We start from the raw sequence: 12,738 nt of genomic DNA on the forward strand, positions 1-12,738 counted from the left end.
TGGAAGCTTACTGCATATAAATGTCTCAAAGTCATTAGGGAACAGGCACTTCTGGATTTGGTGATGTGTAATAATGAGGCAGACATGATAAGGGAGCTTAAGGTGGAGGAACCCCAAAGGGGCAGAGACCACATTATGACAGAATTCACTGTGCAGCTTGAGCGGGAGAAGCTGGAATCAGATGAAATGGAATTATAATTGAGTAGAGGTATCTACAAAGATATGGAGGAGGACCTGGCCAGAGTTGATTGGAAGGTGAGCCTAGCAGGGAAGACAGTGGAGCAGTAATGGTAGAAAAAAAATACTAAGGGGAGGACGAGGCAACCATGGCTGACCAGTGAAGTCAGACACAGCATAAAAGCAAAAGGAAAAACATACAATGTGGTGAAGATTAGTGGGAAGCCACAGAATTGGGAAGCTTTTAAAAACCAGCCGGGACAGCTTAAAAAAAAGTAAGGGGAGAGAAGATGAAATATGAGGGTAAGCTAACTAGTAATATAAAAGAAGATTGCAAGAGACCTTTTAGATATGAACCATCTAAGAGTGAACATGGGACCGCTGGAACATTATGCCAGTGAAGTAATAATGGGGAACAAAGAAATGGCAGAAGAACTGAATTAGTATCAGTCTTCACAGTGGAAGACACCAGCAGCATACCAGAACTTCAAGAGAGTTGGGGCAGAGGTGAGCATAGCGGCCGTCACTATGGAGAAGGTGCTGGGGAAGCTGAAAGGCCTGAAGGTAGATAAGTGACCCAGACCTGATGGACTATACCCAGAGTTCTAAAGGAGATAGCTGAGGAGATAGTGGATCATTTGCGGTGATCTTTTACGAATCACTGGAGGACTAGAAAATGCCTAATGTAACACCCCTGTTTAAGAAGGGAGGAAGGTGGGAAATTATAGGCCAGTTAGCCTGACCTCAGTTGTTGGTAAGATTTAGAGTCCATTAGTCAGGCTCACAGGTTCCCAGGCTTCTCCTTACAATCCCTTCTTAAACACAGATACTCTCCATCATCGGGCACCTCACCTGTAGATATAAATGACACAAATATTTCTGCAAGGGGCCCTGTAATTTCCTCCCTAATTTCCCATAACATTCTGGGATATCAGGTCCCAGAGATTTCTATTTTCTATGATGTCTAGAACTTCCTCTTCTGTAATATAAACTGTTTTCAAAACATCAGTATTTATTTCCCTGAGTTCTCTAGCCTCCATTTCTTACTCCACAGTAAAAACTGACGCGAACTATTCAATTAATATCTCCCCATCTCATGAGGTTCAACACAAACATGACCTCTTTGATCTTTAAGGGGCCCAACTCTCTCTATTTGCTCTCTTGCTCTTAAAGTATTTGTAGAATCTCTTTGGATTATCCTTAACCTTATCTGCCAAGGCTGTCTCATATCTACTCTTTGCCTTCCTGATCTCCCTTTTAAGAATGCCCCCATGTTGTTTATACTTAATATGCAACTTTTTTTTATTCTTGATTAGAGTCTCAATATCTTTATTCATCTATTGTTCCTTAATCCTACCAGCTTCACCTTTCACTCTAACATTAACATGACTCTGAACTCTTGTTATCACACTTTTGAAAGCCACCCACATATCAGACTTCCCTTTACCTGCGAACAGTCTACTTCAATCAATTTTTGAAAGTTCTTGTCTCATACCATTAAAATTTGCTGTACTCAATTAGGCTTATCTTTTTACATAAGTATTTTAAAACTGATAGAATTGAAATGACAAGACCCAAAGTGTTCCCTTGTGATTTGACATGATAACATAGCTTCTTTTGCATTTGATTGATTAACTGATTCATTGTTGTCACATGTACTGAGATACAATGAAAAGTGTTGTTTTGCGGGCTACACAAGAAGATCGTACCATACAAAGTACATTAGGGTAGCAGAACAGAGTACAGGATACAGTGTTACAGCCACAGAGAAAGTGCAGAGAGAGAGAGATCAACATTAAGATTTGAGAGTAGCCATTCGTGGAGTAAAGTTATAATTCCCTTACTGCATATTGTAAATGTGAACTTTTCCTATTTTTCAACACTATGTAAATATTGATACATGACACCAGATGTAAATTTCCCTTCAATGTTGAGACAGGAAGAGAGGGATGAAGTGGTGAAAGGGATAAAAGGTCTTTTAATGGTACAGTAGAACATCTAAACAGATGTGCGTTCTCAACAGGTGGTAAGAGTGGATCTATTTAATGCTGAATCTTCTTGGTAGTAAACTCATACAGTTCAAAATGAATTCTATACCATATGCTTCTGGATTAGAAACATTCAACTGAAAGGTGCCTGGATCAGATGACTCCTCACCTTGACAGCATCCTCCTGAGGACATTGAGTTCTGCAGCAGCCTAGCTAGCTCCCTATAGCCAGGGCATATCTGTAATCTGTATCTACTCCTCCTCCTTTTCCATGTTCTGCTGCTCCTCTTACTCCAATAAGCTATGTTGTCCTTGGGCTGTGGCCTTCTTCTCTGAATGGTTACAGGGACGCATGAGAACATTGCAGGAATGGACTGCAGGGTGCTACCTGGCATCAGAACTGCAACCTTAGAAGCTTGATGGCCTGCTCGATGAGAGTTCTTTTGCATAGATGTCTTCAGATTATAATGCCATTGTGCCTCAGTTTTGGAGCTACGTTAGAAAGTTAAGTAGCCATCTCTGCAAGGGGTTACCGTTGTGCCCCAGAATCAACTCACATAGTTTGGGATATGAAATGAAGAGGTGCACTATAAGCTAGCACTACCAAAAAAAAAGCTACATTTGCTATTTCTGAATTTTAAGGCAGTCCTCAAAACGATATACATTTATGGCCCTTTATCCTTTTTTCTCAAGTTTATACTATGGTTGTCTGTTGATTGTAGGCCAGTCGTAAATCTCTTCAGTGTCTTTCTAATCTTTTCCTAATATGCACTCTCTTATCTTGAGTTTGACAATGTAACATTACTTCTGCTCTTGCCAGATGACACCCAATTCTTCTCTTTTTACCGACGTTCCCTCTTTTCTTTTTGTTTTACTTTAAGGGTTGGTCTGTTATACAATATACAATATAATTCTCATCGATGAATAAATGAAGCCTTACTTAATGCATCCTCTTACAATAAAGTAAAACAAATGGCCTTGTGACTTCATTGCAAATGTGCCATCCATTATAAACTGAACCAATAGAAAATAAGCCTGAAATTTTGTTTTCCTGGTTTGTGCTAAATTAACAGATCTGAACAGGGGAAGCACGGTGAAAACTGTTGTGTTCACTATCCTCAAAATGGACAAAGCTTCAGGATTACCTATTCATCAAATCCAATGACAAAATTATTATTTTGGAATACAGGCTCAAAGCTTTGTTATGACCTGATCATTGTCAAACATCTTGCTGACTCTCACCATTAAATTCACAAGAAAGATAACCAGTTCAAAATAATCAGTGGCTTCTAGACACTCATACTGTTTTGCTGTATCAATAACTGACCATGTTCTGAAGAGGTATAAAGTTGGAAAATAGTTTCTATTTTATCTTTTTGCAAAGCTCAAAGTTTTTTTTGCCAGTTTGATCATAGCCTCACTACTAACATTACCGTCCCTTGAAATACAAGGACATGATATTACCACACAATTGGCTGTTTGTCTTCACTGAAATATCAATGTTTTATTTTTCAAAATGCACATCTTCATATTATTACAATGTTTTGCTTGTGACCAGTTTGCCCAGCGTATGATGTGCTTTAATATTACTTATTTTGGAAAAGCAGCCTGTATAAAAGCAGAAAGTACAATCTCAGTTTCTCCAAAAATTACTATCTCTTTATAAAATCATTAATGCACTTAAAAGCAACCAATGAACTGTGCCAAAGTAATCAGTCTAAAGCTCTGAATATTTTCAGAAATGCTTGCCACTCACCAATCCCAATGTGAAAAAGATAAAACAATGGAGCAAAACACTTTTGGAATAACTAATGCTCCATTATCCATTTGACAAATCCCTCCAATAATTTTTAACTTCTTGGGAACCTCAGCCTTTGGTCTTTTCCTTGACTTAAATGAGCATTACCACTTTGGTTTTTGATCTTCCATGCATTTTTACAAAAAGCTACACCTCAATACATCTTTGTGGAGATATGTGTACATACAGGCTGAGTTAGAGGGGTCTCGAGGAGTGGGTTAAGAGAGGAGTGTCCAAAACTTAATGGAGGCATATTTATCACCTTGCTGCTGCTAGGGCATTTTGTTAGCTGTGGGGAAAAATAAAAGTGGCCTGTTCTATGTTCATTCATGGCATGTGAGCTGGCTGGGTATGAGTTTATTGCCCATTCCTAGTTACTGTTGAAAAGGTGGTGGTGATCTGCCTTTTTGTACATTGCAGTCCATTTGGTGTAGGTAGACCACAATGCCATTGGGGAAGGAATTGACCCAATGACACCGAGGGAACACTGATATATTTCCAAATCAGGATGATGAATGGCTTGGGGTGGAACATGTAGGTTGTGGTGTTCCCATGTATCTGCTGCTTTTGTCCTTCTAGATGGTAATAGTCATAGATTTGGAAAGCGCTGTCAAAAGAGCTGTGGTGAATTCCTATCGTGCATCTTGGAGATGGTACACATTTCAGCAATTGAGCTTTGATGGTGGAGGGAGTGTATGTTCCTATCTCTCTATAAAATCGTTAATTCATTTACTAACAAAAATTCCAAAAAGAAACATTCCGAAAAAAAAAGAACCATTCCAAAAACAATCAGTCAAAAGCACTTTATAGAAACAGGAGCTGTAATGGTAGTTCATTAGCTGTTCGATGGTTAGTAAGGATTTCCTGAAAAGGCTAAGGTGGGGTTGCCCGAAGCTTTCCAGCTTCTGAATTGAGGCACTGATGTCCTGATAAAGTTCTGCCATTACCATTCAGTGTTAGAGAATGAATATCAAGTGGAGACCGACTTACGTAGAAATAGTTAGCAATTATGTAGGAGTTAGGGTGATGGTTGTCGGAAGTGAGAGAAATTTTTATATTTGCTTTCTGTGAAGTGCCATCATCAAGCAGTATGCAGTAACATCACAAAAATATAATTAGTTTAATACATTTTTACATGCCCTGCCAATTTTTCACTGGCCCAAACAAGTTTATGGAATTGTCAGCTCAGCAACTTTTTTAAAAATATAAAGCTATGATGTATAAACAGGCAGTAAGTTTAAAACCTATGTTTATCTTTATCTTTATCCTGTGAAATAACCATTAATTAGCAACTTATATTTTCAATTAAAAATATTTTCTCCAAAATGACATTTGAATTTTGCATGGGAAACAATATGTCTTGTAATGAAATTAGTCATTGCCCATAATGAAAATGAAAAATGTCCTGTTTTGAGTATTAACATAAATTTGAAATAAATTGCAGGGGAACTTTACTTGATAGATTTGTAAGTTTGTTTAAAAAATCAAGTTATACAAGTGGAATTTTCTCTATTATAAAATTAATTTGCAAAATCTGAATATCTGTGGAATATTTGCTGTATTTTGTATGAACTGACATGCAGATTTGTGTGATGACTCACTGGGGTAAGGTGCTAGAAATTGAGCTCTGCTGTTACTGAACTTGTCAAAAATGTTAAATTCAGGAATTTTGACTCCTTATTTTATCTAATTTCCAGACCCAGATTGATAGAATGGACCAGGTTTTTGTACTTAATAAGATTTACTGTCTATTTCAAGTGATTCTAGCTACTGTACAGCTAAACAGCGATAAACCATCAGCATATAACTCTACAAATTAAAACTTCTATCACCTTATAAACTTTTCCTTTGTAAGTATTCACACAGACAAATAAACAGGAAAAAAAGTATCTGGGCACAGGAACACTGGGAGACTTTGAGTGATTCCTACTAATGGGTTGCAGAGATGATCCTTATGCTGGTCAGAATGTTGCTTTTTATTGTTTGTCTTTGGATGTTTCCACTGGTTTACAAGAGACACAGGTGGCTGGTTCACTTCTAAAAGATCTCTGACTTAGCAATTAAGTGTCACAGCTTACAACAACTGCTGAAGTAGAGATGAACTGGTTTTCTTCAGATTTAAAATGGCTTTTAACTGCAGAGAGCAGACCTCCTGTGCTGTTGGGATCAAAACACTTCTCGATCTCATTCCACCTCCAAGTGGTTCAGTTACCTGAGAACTAATCACTAGGTCATTGGCGGGCAAAAGACTTTTGTCATCAATAATGAGTCAATTGTCCATTGACCATTCAATGTCTTGTTACCATCCAGATGCATTTGTACACAGAACACCATGGTTCCAATTTATCTGCAGCCACTTCAATTACTACTTGTTCAATAGCTGTTTAGACAATGCTTGCCATAAGAGTCAGGTCAGTTGCTTTTCAGAACACGCATCAACCTTTAAACAATAGTTTTAAAACAGTTCTTTCTCATTTCAACCCGTAATTTTAAAAGAGCCCTAAAATAAAAAAGACAGTCTTTACACTTGATGGAAACTTTTGACTTTTCATGCAACATTGAGCAGATAACCTAAGTGATTTATAGTTACATTTTTAAATGTATCTTTTAATAATCAATTTGTTTCTCAACATTTGCAGGTTGAAGACTCTAGAAAAGTATTTTACTTATTCATTGTATGTGAATGTGTGCCGATCACTTTTTGAAAAGGACAAACTGCTGTTTTCATTTTGCTTGACAATAAACCTACTAAGGCATGAAGGACTGGTCAGTTTCCAACTTTATAATAACCTATCATATGAGAAAATTATATTTGGGAATGTTGAGGGGAAAATTATAAATTAAGGCAATAATGTGAATGTTTTCTTTTAATCAGCGTTCCTGTAAGGATTATTATAACTTGTTGTGTACAGTTTTTTTTAAAGTTTATTTTTCAATTTGTTTTCGAGAAATGTTCATTCCTCACTGTAAATGGCATGACTTCTGTAAACCATTTACCTTGTATCAAATTCCAATATGACACTTTTTGGCTTGAGTTGAAAAGTAATAAATGAAATACTGTTTAAAGGGGGAATCAGCATGAACTTCTATGACAAGAACAAACATGAGTAAGTGTATCTAAAAACATAAGGTCTGAAATTTTCTGGAATTTATCTATATAACTACAGTTCAACAGCGTTGCCCAAGATAATCAGGCATAAATTAGGTAAATGCAATTTATGATTATACATGAATTTTCTGGAACATTTACTCTGATTCTGCGATTTATCTGGTGAAACTCTCAGCTGTTTGTTCACACAGCCGCACCCCCGTACACAAGTCGAGCTCATGTCAGTTTCATGCATTTACGTCAATATCGATGTCAGCATCTGCTAATTCAAGCAAGTCATAGTCAAAGTTTTAGCTGACTAGATTAAATTACATTTCACTTACCATATCAAAAGTTCAACAATCTCTGTTTTTAAAAAATATGTGCTGTAGGCATGACATCTCGTAAATTAAATATAAGTTTGTTTCTTTCATTGTGTGTGATCTATCATGTGTATGTTGCACCTTTGCCACTTCTGACACACTGAAACTCTCCTTGTAGCACAGTAGCATTGACATTAGTGACCAGGGAAGCCTGCTATGAATCAATCATAATGCTGACAACTTGTCCACCAAACGACATCATGCTTTGAGACGCACATATATAAACACAGCAGTCCGAAGATACCTATCGTACTTCACTGTGGGTTACAGGTGCAAAGGACCACACACAAAATGCCAGGCTCATTAAGTTTCTGTTTTTTTTCTGAAATGGGCAGCCACATTATATTTTTATCACTGGAGCGCCTGAATTGTACACTGATGAGGCAAATGATTTGTTGCCCCTTAACAATAATACACTCTGTGCCCCATTCTAGACCTTTGCCTTGTTTGATGCCATTTCCCTACACCCATTCCCTCAGTCCCTCATTCCCTATCAAGAAAAACACCCAGTGATAGCCAGTAGCCAGTTGATAGTCAACATTGTTCATGATCAATTTGGAATGGCTGTGATGCAGTGGCCTTGAACCATTAGAAAATTCTATTCATTTGGATTTCATATGATCAACTTAATTGTCATTGAGCACACACTACACCCCGGTCCTATCGTAATCACCCCAGCATGATACTTTCATTCAACTAAAGCCCACTACAAAACTAAAATAGTGCAATGTATTATATTATTAATAATTTATTGAATGATGTTTATTAGTTTACAAGCACAAATAGACATTTAACATTCCAAAGTATTGGAAATCCAGACTTCTAGTGATGAGATTGAAACCTTATTAAAAGCTCAAACTGAAGCAACATTTTCCCTTGAGTTGTGCTTATTTATGTTTTATTAATTAGATTACATAGACAATCTGTCTATTTATACTGCTTTTCCTTTCAGATTGATGATGAGGAATGGACATTTTTGCTGACCGGTGGAATTGGCTTAGACAACCCATATGAGAAGCCATGTGACTGGCTTCCAACAAAAGCTTGGGATGAGTTTTGCCGTCTTGATGAGATTAAAGCTTTCTGGGGCATCCGGAGGGAGTTTAAGCTTCTGTTAGATGGATGGAAGTCTGTATATGACAGCTTGGTAGGTTGGGAATTTGTGGCAAGAAAAGTTAGATTTTTCAAATTTAATGCATCCGCTTTCAAGGTTATTTAATCAGAATATTGATTATTTAGCTCGTACTGAGTGATGGAGATACTTAATGCATGCTGAAAATGTTGGTACTTGTCAAATTATAGAGGATATACAAAACAACTGATTGCAATGTACTTTTTTACAAATGACAACTGCTTAATGTACTGTGCAACATTATTTACCATCAGGCATTTAGTTCAAAACATGATGCGCACCTTTTGAGTAGCTCAGTTTTTAGTGAAAAATGATAAAGCATTCAAGCCATACAATATTAGGCTTAATACTTAACTTGTCAAATAATATGAAATATGTATATGAATACTGACTGCCACAGCATATAAATCGAGTAACTGTTAAAAGTCTCCCAGAAGCTGTCCATTAATTGTTCATATGCTTGAAGTTTTTTATTTTGCACCCATTTGAAACAAATGTCTTTCCTTACGATTCTAAAATGCTGATTCATACTTTTCATAAACTTAGTTAGATCTTATAGAAGAGTGGTTGCAACCTTGTTGTATTGTTGCTGCTTCCATCAGGTATTTAGCCAAACTTTTATATACGTGAGGGCAATTCTTAGTTAAGCGAGTGTTTTTTCGGCTTTTCAGCATCTGCAGTGTTTAGTTATTGTAGACAGATTCTTATCCTTATTTTTGTAAGGGTGGTTTATTTTATGGAGTCTCTGACTGATATGAATATTAAAATGCTAAAACTAGGAAATTCAATCTGAGCATTAATAACAGAAGATGCTGAATGCATTTAGCAGGTTAGGCAACATTTGTCTGAATCTGATCTAAATTTCAGACACCTGTTTCAATCTGGAATATAATTCCAGTTTTCCTGCATGCCCTAACATTGACTGTTTTAGAAAGGTTCCATAAACTGTATAATAGCTTAGTTTGATATTGTTCCATCAAAGTTTTCAGTAAATTGTCTCTAATTTACTAGTCTGAATGTTGCAGGCAGCAGTGAAGGAAAATATTTGCTATTCATTGTCCTCAGGGATGCTAAGAGGCAATAACGGACCAAGTTAGAGGCTGAAACCTACCAGACAGACTCCCACTGCCTATGGCGAGGCCTAAATGACATTACTGAATAAAAATGAAACAGCGCAGGATAGCGGACAAAGGCATAGCCCTCCCTGACATGCTCAATGCTTTCTATGCTGGGTTCAAGCAGAATGCCAGTGTCGCAGCCATTCTTGCCCCGACAGCCCCGGACACACCTGTTCCCTCGGTCATTGCTTCAGACATCAGATCGGTCTTCCTGGGAGTCAACCCAAGGAAATTGATGGGCCTGGACGTGTCCCCGGCCAAGCACGCAGATCTTGCGTGGACCAATTGTTGGAGGTATTCACTGACATCTTCGATCTCTCCCTCCTAGAAGCTGAAGACTCACCTGCTTCAAGAAGACCACCATTAACCCCGTACCTAAGAAAGCACATGCGACGTGCCTTAATGACAACAGCCCAATGGCTCTGACCTCAATAATCATGAAGTGCTTCATGAGGTTGGTCATGACTCACATCAACTCCAGTCTCCCAACCCGCCTCGATCCCCTACAGTTTGCCTAACGATGTAATAGGTCCACAGAGGATGCCATATCCCTAGCCCTGCACTCATCCCTGGAACATCTGTACAACAAAGACACCTATGTCGGACTCCTGCTCATTGACTACAGCTCCGCCTTCAACACCATTATCCCCTCCTGACTGATCTCAAAACTCCATGACCTTGGTCTTGGGTCTGCCCTCTGCAGCTGGATCCTCAGCTTTCTGACCCATAGACCGCAATCAGTGAGGATAGGTAACTGCACCTCCTCCACAATAACACTCAACACTGGAGCCCCCCCAAGGATGTGTCCACAGGCCCCTGCTGTACTCCCTTTCCACCTATGACGGTGTTGCCAAATTCTGAACGAATGCCATCTCTAAGTTCGCTGATGACACCACCGTAGTAGGACGGATATCTAACAATGATGAGTCATACTACATAAGGGAGATAGAGGGCTTCCTAACGTGGTGCAATGGAACAATGTGTCTGTCAACATCGGCAAAACTAATGAACCAATGATTGACTTCAGAAAGAAAGGAGGAGAACACGCCCTCATCGACATCAATGGAACTGAATTTGAAAGGGTGAAGAGCATCAAGTTCCTTGGAGTGACAATAACTGACAACCTGCCCTGGACTTCCCATGTAGATGCAACAGTCAAGAAGGCACAACAACGCCTCTTCTTCCTCAGGCAGCTCCGGAAATTTGGCATGTCTATAAGGACCCTCACCAACTTCTACAGATACACCATTGAAACTATACTGTCTGGGTGCATAATGGCCTGGTATTGCAAATGCTCTCCCAGGGCCGTAAGAAATTACAGAAGGTGGTGTGCCCATCCCAGACCATCACGGAAACCAAGCTTCCATCTACAGACTCCATTTACAAGGCCTGTTGCAGTGGAAAGGCTGCCAGCATAATCAAAAACCCATCGCACCCTGGTCATGATCTCCTTCAACTTGTTCTGTCAGGCAGAAGATACAGAAGCCGGAACGCACACATGAGCAGGTTCAGGAACAGCTTTTTCCCGGCTGTGATCAGACTGATGAATGGACTCTCTAGCCTCAAATAACACAGATCTTGCTAATGTTGATCTCACCTGGTGTACACCCTGTGCAATGTAACCTGTGTGCCTCTGTCTAAGTCTTTTTGATCTGTGTATCCTTTGCTAACAATGATCTGCCTTTACTGCTCGTAAACAAAGCTTTTCACTGCATTTCAGTACACATGACAACAAATCAATCAATCAATCAATCAGTTGTGTAAGACAATTTATGGAGTCTGTGTTGCAATTCATAGTCCGTAGAAATCCTATTCCACACAATGTCCATCACAGGGAGTGTGAAATGTGTGAACAAGCAACAGCTCATCTCTTCAACAAATTCAATTGAAGAATACTCACTGAGGCAGGCAGAGTGCGAATTTAATCTGCACGACCCTTCTATTGTCCACACATGTTACACAGGTCTACCTGCAGATGAGTGTTTCAGGGGGCCTTGCTAGCTGATTCCCATGTAGCCCACAGGGTCAACTTGTGGCGTACACAGGTGCAGTTTAACCTTGTGCTAGAAGTTGCTGAGCATGCAGGACCATGACATCACAGATACCAGCAGCTGATGCTAGATCAGGATTTCAAAATTGGTCACGAACTATTTTCTATTCACTCACATTACTGGCTGGCCAGTATTTATTGCCTGTCCCTGGTTGTACTTGAGAAGGTGGTAGTGAGCTGCTGCCTTGAACTGCTGCAGTCCACATGCTGTAGGTTGACCCACAATGCTCTTATGGAGGGAATTCCAGGTTTTTTACCCAGTGACACTGAAGGATGGTGAATGACTGGGAGAGGAATTTGCAGGTGGTGGTGATCCCATGTATCTGCTGCCTTTTTCCTCCTATGTGGAAATGGGCTTGGAAGGTGCTGTCTAAGGATTTTTGGTGAATTACTGCAGTGCATCTTGTAGATATTGCACACTGCTACCACACTGCTGCTGCTGCTGAGCATTGTTGGTGGAGGGAATAGGTGCTTGTGGATGCAGTGCCAATCAAGTGGGCTGCTTCGTCCTGGATGGTGTCAAGCTTCTTGAGAGTTTCTGGAACTGCAGCCATCCAGGTTAGTTACTCACCACAGTATTCCTAGTCTCTGACTTACTCTTATAGCCACTGTGTTTATGTGGCAACTCCAGTTGAGTTTCTGGTCAATGGTAACCTGATGATGTTGGTAGCAGGAGATTCAGTAACGGTAACAGCATTGAATGTCAAGGGCGGTGGTTAGATTGTTTCCTGTTGGAGCTGATCATTGCCTGGCATTTCAGTGGCGTGAATATTACTTGCTATTTGTCAGCCCAAACCTGGATATTGTCCAGAACTTGTTACATTTGAACATGTTTTGCCTCAATATCTGAGAAGTCGTGAATGGTGTTGAACATTATGCAATTGTCATCGGCTAGCATCCCCATTTCTGACGTTAGGGTGGAGGGAAGGTCATTGATGACATTCTTGTTTTCAACGGCAGCAGTGCGAGCCAGAGTGCCGACGGGAAGGTAAGGTTTTTTTCCC

General features: G+C 39.4%; 1 protein-coding gene across 1 annotated transcript in view; it reads left to right on the forward strand.

Moving 5' to 3' along the window:
- The window catches only part of dnah7 (dynein, axonemal, heavy chain 7), a 311,419-nt gene that overhangs the window by 222,374 nt on the left and 76,307 nt on the right, over positions 1-12,738 (forward strand). Inside the window, exons 51-52 of the mRNA XM_048599124.1 lie at positions 6,603-6,729; positions 8,387-8,581. Of these exons, the coding sequence (XP_048455081.1) occupies positions 6,603-6,729; positions 8,387-8,581 (322 nt within the window). The remainder of the gene's footprint in view (positions 1-6,602; positions 6,730-8,386; positions 8,582-12,738) is intronic.

Source organism: Rhincodon typus, chromosome 7, assembly GCF_021869965.1.
Source record: "Rhincodon typus isolate 14 chromosome 7, sRhiTyp1.1, whole genome shotgun sequence".
In the NCBI taxonomy this organism is placed as follows: domain Eukaryota; kingdom Metazoa; phylum Chordata; class Chondrichthyes; order Orectolobiformes; family Rhincodontidae; genus Rhincodon; species Rhincodon typus.